The sequence below is a fragment of the Mus caroli genome, chromosome 10, assembly GCF_900094665.2.
Source record: "Mus caroli chromosome 10, CAROLI_EIJ_v1.1, whole genome shotgun sequence".
Lineage (NCBI taxonomy): Eukaryota > Metazoa > Chordata > Mammalia > Rodentia > Muridae > Mus > Mus caroli.
Genome location: NC_034579.1, coordinates 35487546 through 35495720, shown reverse-complemented (window position 1 = coordinate 35495720; position 8175 = coordinate 35487546). Strand labels below are relative to the sequence as shown.

At 43.9% G+C, this 8175-nt stretch overlaps 1 protein-coding gene across 1 annotated transcript in view; it reads left to right on the top strand.

Moving 5' to 3' along the window:
- LOC110303227 (sodium-dependent glucose transporter 1A) overlaps positions 1-5394 on the top strand; it is a 19164-nt gene extending 13770 nt beyond the window's left edge. The window contains exons 2-4 of the mRNA XM_021174244.2: positions 876-1044; positions 2194-2310; positions 4376-5394. Of these exons, the coding sequence (XP_021029903.1) occupies positions 996-1044; positions 2194-2310; positions 4376-5346 (1137 nt within the window). The 5' untranslated portion in view covers positions 876-995 and the 3' untranslated portion in view covers positions 5347-5394. The remainder of the gene's footprint in view (positions 1-875; positions 1045-2193; positions 2311-4375) is intronic.
- The last annotated feature ends 2781 nt before the right edge of the window (positions 5395-8175 follow it).

The window sequence follows — 8175 nt, the reverse complement described above, 5'->3', positions numbered from 1 at the left end:
AGTGCTGGGATTAAAGGCGTGCGCCACCACGCCCGGCTCACCCCTCTTGTATTCATTAGAATTTCTAACATTTCTCTCAGGTGCTGTCACATATTTTGAGACAAGTCACTCACTGGCTTGGAAGTCTGCCATGAGGCTAGGCTGGGAGGCCAGCAAGGCAGCTCTGGAGCTGCCAGCACGCGTCCTCAGGCCCAGCTTTCTAACATGTGAATTCTAGAGCTCTAACTTGGACCTCATGCTTGCGTGGCAAGCTCTCCACTCACGGAGCCCTGCTGTTTAAATTTGAGGCAGTGTCTCTCTCACTCAGGCTAACTCTGAACTCATGCTAGATCAGGCAGGTCCTGAATTCTGTACCCTTTTGTGTCAGCCACCTGAGTTGCTAGGCTTGTATATCTCTGCCTTTAGGCCAGGTTAACATCTGCATAAAGTACATTTGAAAATATGCAAAACTATTTCATGACTACATCATATGGAAAAAGATTGAGAAAAAAACCCAGCAGAATTGTGTGTAATTTTTATATTAGGACTGAAAGTCCACACCTGTAAACTCAGCACTTACGAGGTGGGGGCAGAAGGATGAGTTTAGGGCCATGCTTGGATACTCAGTCTGAGGCCAGCTGGGGCTACAAAAACCCTCTCTCAAAATAGCTGTATGAAGTCTTAAAATTGAAGGCTGTACATAGACAAAACCCAAAGGATCATATTGCTTTAGCAATAATTGTTTGCCATTGTAGATTTTCCTGAACTGCTGCGGATCTCAAAAGCAACCACAGTCTTCCATCGCGCCACTCCATGATAAACAATCTGTTACCGCTCTCTTTAGACACTCTTTCAATTATTGTAAGTAAAAAGGTTTTGTCTGTTTTAAATTTTAGGGAATTAGTGTTGCTATCCTGGGACCCACATTTCAAGACCTGGCAGAGAATGTCAGCAGAAACATCAGCAGCCTGTCTCTGATTTTCGTGGGCCGTGCCACTGGGTTCTTGTGTGGCACCATGATTGGCGGGGTTCTCTTTGACCACATAAATCAATTCTTTCTTATGGGTGAGTAAACACCAGCCTTTGTTGTTCCATGCCTGTCGCAACTTTACCCCTTAGTTTCTATGTGGACAGCACAGCCTGCAGAATGCTTGACAACAGATGTGGGCGGGGCGGGGTGTCGCTCCCTGGAAGCTGGGTGTCTAGAGTCCCTGTTCTTGGCAACAGGAGTGAGTGTGTACTGATGACCCTGGAAACCCGATGGGCCCCCGGAAGTGAGTGTTGGCAAGCCTGAGCAATGCAGACCTTTATTGTGAGTTTGGCTCCACTCTAGGTACATGTGCCTCCGCCAGATAACCCTGAAGCTCTGCGGGAGGGGGGTGGGGGTGGGGCCCGCTGGGCTTCTACGGCCAACGGGGTCCGGAACCTGGCTGATTCTGTGGATTCGGGATTGAGCATGAAGGGGAAGGGGTTTGTGAGAGACATGGTATAGACTGCTTTTGCCTCTGTTGCCCAGTATCGCAGATGAACCCAGACTGGGCCTTCCCCATCCTGAAAAGACGGCAAAGCTCTTAGTGTAATTTTCCCAATAAATTGACACAACTATGGAAAATTGGTAAATGTAAGACACAAAACAAGGAAAATAAGTTATTGCTAATGAATAAACAATTTATTATATTTAATGAATAAATAACTTATTATGGTCCTTCTTATATTTCCCTCCCTATTCCCCCAAACTAATTAATTTAGGAACATTTAATCAGAACTTTTATATGAAAAGCATTGTTAACTCACAACTAGACTCTTCTATGTTCTTATATGTGTGGCAGTAGTAAATTTCTGGCCTGTTTCCTTTGCTATTAAACTTTGCTTTGCTGTATAATTTATTATTAATAGCGCTATAATCGTATTTAAGTCACAGTAATTTATATCTTAGGTTACAAAAAGCCTTTTAGAATTTGCATGGTTTTACATAACCACTGTAGAAGCTGCAACTCTGTGTTAACTCAGTCTTATTTTTTTATGTTCTTATAGGTTTTTGCGATCCTGAGGGATACAGGTTTTTATAGCTTATTCTCATTTTTTTAAATATGAAAGTTTATTTTTTGCAGTGGGGAATCAGACCCAGGGGCTCGTGCATGTTAGACAAGACTTCCACTACTGAGTTACAACCCCAGCTCCAGTAACTGACTGACTCTCTTCCTTTCTCCCCAGGAGCCTCAATGGTGGCAACTGCAGCGGGACTTTATCTCATCCCGTTCTGCAAGACAGCAGTCTTATTGATCATCACCATGTCTGTCTTTGGAGCTTCCGTTGGTGTTGTGGATACAGGTATGTGACGCCTGCAGTGTCATCTCTAGGGCTGGGAATGCTTCTGGAATGGTCCAGCAGGTGGTGTCAACTGTCCTTGCATACTTTGGAAATGGCACAGACTTTCTGACTTGGTCCCAGGGTGGGGGTGGGGGAACGCAGACAGTACACCCTTGTAGCAGCTACACTTGTGCTGATTTGGGAATTGAGCTTTGAACAGCCAACTTAGTGCCTTTGTTCTATGAGAGACAGAGTAACAGGAGCTAAACTTAGAAAAGTCCCCATCTGTGGTTGGCAGTGCAGGAGAAATGGGCTTTCACTTGGGGATAAATTTCATCACTGTAAAGAGGAATTGATAGTTAAAATCAAGCATGGCCAGCATTTGGCTGAGAAAGCACTGAAGCAGACATACAGCTAAAATACACCCTGTTTTCTGAGCCAAGAGAAAACGAGCCCTTTGATACTTTCTTACTTTCCTTTTAATTTTTCTTAGGTGTCCTAAGTCTTCAACGGTATAGTTTGTCTATATGCCAATATCTATTTGAAACCCTATTAAGCAGCGCACACGATGTGCACTTTCCTTCAGCACCTGCTCTCTAGCCCTCTCTTGATGGTTTTTCTCTTTTCTTTTATTGAAAAGGGAATTTTTTCTAGCCTTTCCCCTCTCTCCACTCCTCCCACTTCCTCCCTACCATCCCTACCATCCAGATCCACTCTCTTCTGTCTCTCATTAGAAAAGAACAGGCATCTAAGAGATTATAATAAAATATAAGATAAAACAAAAACCTGCACTTTGGAATTGGACAAAACAAACAAAAAGAAGGAAAACAGCCCAAGTTAAGGCACAAGAAACAGAGACCCCTCCCCCACTCACACACTCAGGCACCCCATAAAAACACTAATCTGGAAGCCATCTTATATTCGAGAAGATCCTGTGCGGGCCCAGCGCACGCTGCTTCCACTCTCTGCGTTCATATGAGCTGTGTTCATGTTGATTTAGAGGTCTCGTTTTCTTAGTGTCCTTCATGTCCTCAGGCTCTTATGTTCTTTCTGCCTTTTCTCTCATGTGTCCCTGAGCTCTGAGGGGAGAGTTTTGATGGAGACAAGAAGTTTAGGGCTGAGTGTTCCAAGGTGTGTGTGTGTGTGTGTGTCTGTCTGTCTGTCTATCTGTCTGTCTATGTCTCTGTGCCTGTCTGTGTCTGTATGTATGTATGTATGTATGTGTGTCTGTCTGTCTGTATCTCTGTGTCTATCACTGTGTCTACCTAGCTGTCTGTGTATGTGTGTGGGTGCGTGCGCCTGTGTGTGTGATGTCTGATCATGGATCTCAGTGCTTGTTCCTATTTGCTGCAGGAAGGAAGCATCTCAGATGATGGCTGGGCAAGGCATCGATCCCCTTCCTGACTGCAGTGTCCCTTGATGTTCTAATGCTATCTGATAAATCACACAGTACTTTTTAGCTCAGGTTTCACTTGGTTGCAAAGTTACATGCTTATCTCAAAATATCTGGTTAAAATAAAATAGCCAAAGGCTCGGTGCTTAGGGCTTTTCAAACCCTTACAGGTGTTCAGACAGTGCTGTGTGGATTCTGAAAGGTGCGGTTGTTTCCTGTAATGGGAACAGCAGCTCTTAGAGCATTCAGGTTTCTGGTGGAACATTTTACATTGATTTCACCCACATTGATGTTCAAGTGGTTGCCAGAAAGCTTTGTCATTTGGCCAATCTGATGATAAAAGTTTTGCCGAGTAAACACATACATTTCAGACATTTACAGTGCTATAGTATTGCTCTCCAGTGTGGTGGCAACACTGTTTTAACAGCCCTTTGCTAGTGTGCCTGGCTCCAGTGGGTAGTGGTTCCCCAGCTTGTAGTAGTCCATATATGAACCTGAGATATTACAACACATAGTTTTCTGGAGTTCATGGGTCATTCCCTTAATCAGAGTCACTTGAGGCTAAGGTTGGGTTACTTAGAATGTCGTAGCATTCCCACTGTGTGACACAGGCTCAGACTCTTTGTAATGACTTGTTGGGTTGTTCCTGCATGAGTTGATAATTTAACTTTATTCCTCATGTTTCATTGGCAGGTGCAAATGTCCTCATCTTGGATCTCTGGGGGGACAAAGGAGCCCCACAAATGCAGGCCTTGCACTTCAGTTTCGCCTTGGGTGCCTTTCTGGCTCCCCTGCTGGCTAAATTGGCCTGGGGTACAACAGCACCTGCTCAGAACCACACCGAGTCCGACCTTGACCCTCTGATGCTGAACCGATCCTCCAAAGGCGCCTCAGACTCCGTGTTTGCGGTACCCGATGACATGAATCTGCTGTGGGCATATGCTTCCAACGGCACCTATATTTTAGTAGTTTCTGTCTTTCTGTTTGGTCTGTTTTGTAAGAAACATTCAAGGCAGAAAAAAACCAGAGCATCTACTGAGGGAGCTCGAAGGGCTAAATATCACAGGGCCCTGCTATGCCTCCTCTTCCTCTTCTTCTTCTTCTATGTGGGAGCTGAGATAACATACGGCTCCTACGTATTCTCCTTCGCTACCACCCATGTTGGCATGGAAGAGAGCGAGGCAGCTGGCTTGAACTCAGTCTTCTGGGGAGCCTTTGCAGCCTGCAGGGGCCTGGCCATCTTCTTTGCGACATTCTTACAGCCTGGAACCATGATCGTGCTGAGCAACATTGGCAGCCTGGTCTCATGTTTCTTTCTGGTGCTTTTTGACAAGAGCCCTCTTTGTCTCTGGATCGCGACTTCTGTGTATGGAGCCTCAATGGCAGCCACGTTTCCCAGCGGCATCTCCTGGATTGAGCAGTACACCACCTTAACTGGGAAATCTGCAGCATTCTTTGTAATTGGCGCTGCCCTGGGAGATATGGCCATTCCTGCGGTGATCGGAATTCTTCAGGGACACTACCCAGATCTGCCAGTAATTCTGTACACATGTCTGGGCTCAGCCATATTCACAGCTGTTTTATTTCCTGTGATGTATAAATTAGCTACCTTGCCCCTGAAGAGAGAGGACCAGAAAGCTTTGCCCACTAGTTCTAGACTGTGAGGAAGAGACTACATGAGAACCTAAAAAAAAAAAAAAAAAAAAAAGGAATGAAACAGATTTTGAAGTTTCAGTGAGTGGTCCTTGAGGCCACGTGTAATGGAGATGTCTGGAGATGTTGTGATGGAGCCCACAGAGTCCCTTGAGTTCTCTACACTGAATAAAAGCAACCCCCCTGAAACACCCCTGGACAAAAGGGATGTATACTGAGAGAGAATGAATTACTCTCAGCTTTACCAAATAAAGAGTTCAATCAACTGGAAAGTGAAGATTTTCCCAAAACCTATTGGTACTCAAGCTTTCTGAGCCTATTTGTAGAGAATGCTAGAAAATTTAGAAATGTTCTGTGATTCTCAGTCATCCATAAACGACGAAGTGGTCTCATATAGTAAGATCTCACTAGGAGACTTCTTTTTTGGCAGATGAATAATTAGGTAGTGTTTATGGTCACCACCTTGCAGAGCCTAGGAAGAAGGCAGAGGAGGTTGGGAAGCTGTGGGCATTCTGATACATCAGCTGGGTTTTCTCAGCAGTGACCACGCACCCACATTCTACCAAGTGTCTGTGAAATCTTTCTTGTAAGAGTCAGATGTTGCTATAACTGCTGTAGACCTGGGTCACAGCATGCCAGAGTGACAATGACCCATTTCAGATTTTTACTGTTACAAAGGAAACACAGAGCAAGATTTAAGCTATGCATAGCTCTTCAACATGGCCCTGCTTTCAGGTCCTCCTGGAGGCTCTGAGTCATATCCTCTAGGTCATATCCCTGAAGATAAGATGAGTCCCAAATTGATAATCTATGCATCATAAAGTTTGTGCAAGATGTCTCCTAGAAACTAATGTACCCTCTAGCCTACTCTTCATTGCAAATGTTAAATGAACCAAAGATGATAAAAAGATGAACTAGCAATTTGATACTGATTACATATGCCATTTAATGTACTTAATGCTTAATCCTCCTTTGAAAAATACTATTTCTGTGCAGAATTGGGCACATTTGAAACCAGGATATTCCTTAAAATAAACAATCATTTAATATTGTGACAAAGCTACTTTATGGTGTTTTTTTCATATACACATATAAAATAATGATCCATCCACAATTCATCCAGTAAAATAGATTCCAGTGTAAAATTCTGTCTTACTTCATTATAAGTCTCAAACATCTGAAGTGTTTGCTTAGACATCTGAGCTCAGTCGCTGAGACTCAAGGCAAACTTGTAGCCATGAGCTTTTGGTAGCTCATGGTAGCATGAGTTTCAGGCCAGCCTGAAATACAGCAAGGCCCCATCTTTAAGAAAGTTACATACTTCCAAACTTTGATGCAAGACAGTCACATTAACACCTCCTCCCACAGGGAAATAAAAAATAATCAGATCCAAACAAGACAAAACCATGAGGGAAGACACTAAATCCTATAACTCCATGTACAGAATGAGAGGTGTAACATGGCAAGCCTATGGTGGACCCCCATATCCTGAGTCTACTGTTTGTAAGACACATGGTCATTCTCTTTGACTGGATCTGTTCACTGCCTATAACTTACTGTGTGTTTCATGTTCTTGGCAGTCTACATGCCTGTGGTATCTTGGATAGCTTTGCCTTCCTTCCGATAGGTTCATGTTGTTGTCCTGCAAGAGAATGCCTGCAGGCATTCTGACTCTTTGGCACATGCCCTGGACTCCTGGCTTTTCCTTTGAAATGTGGGCAGAAGCCGCAGTTACTCCATAACTTTTACTCTGTATGCTTGCAAAATCGCATCACATGGCTGGTGCTGCCATTGTGAACTGTACCTGAGCACACATGGACCCAGGTTGTGGTAGCTCCTCAGTGTCTTGCTGGCTAAACATGGGATTTTAGTTACTTCTCTGTTGTGATAAAATGCCCTGACAAAGGCAACTTATGGAAGGGACTCTTTGAGGCAGCTGGTCACATTGCAGCCAGAAATCATAGTGCCAGTTCTTTGTTGCAGGATATTTGATCACACTGTGAACTCCAAGATTGTGTTATTTACTGAGACAACCTTTTTCTAGTTATGGTGTGGCTCAAGCTTAGCACACATTTTTAATCCCTCTGGCTGGAATACAGATACAATCTTAGGATACACGTTTAACCTCAAACAATGAAGGTAAAGTTAGTTTGTCAAAGGAAACATTTGAAAGTGGTGTCTAATTGAGAGGCAGACAAAGTGATGAATCAGAGAAAGATTTGACAGAATAGGATATGCTCAACTCACAAGAGGAGAGAGAGGAAATAGAGGTGACTTAAGAGAGAGCAGCACACAGAGAGCAAAGAGAGAGGGGACAGTTTTACTGGGACAGTTATACAGTTACAGAGACAGGTTGCAGAGAGAAAACATGCTAGAGACAGGTGGAGACAGAATGAGCCAGAGAATGAGGAGACAGAAGATTAGAACAGATTGTTAGAGTTAATATGAAGCCAAGCAGAGCCATTCAGTCAGAACCAGAAAGAGAAGTCAGTTTCAGTCAGTCAGCTTGAAGAGGAATTTGAGCCAGAACAGCTGAATTGAACCAGCCAGCCAGAGATCAGAAAGAACTAAAAAGGGAGTGACTTTATTCAGCAGTAAGTCTCAGAGGCTGAAAACTTTCTAGGCCTAGATCAGATTCTCCAGAGGTGAGAAGCTTCCAGGACTAGGCCTAGGCTAGCAGACTGAGGTGTCAAAAATTACTTCAGAAGAATAAAAGTTATATTTACAGTCCTTTTCTCTGTCTCTCCTTGTTTATTCAGTTCAGGACCCCATCCATGGAATGCCACCCAGGTGATGTGGGCCTTTCTACCTCAGTCTAATCTGGGTAATTGGCACCATCA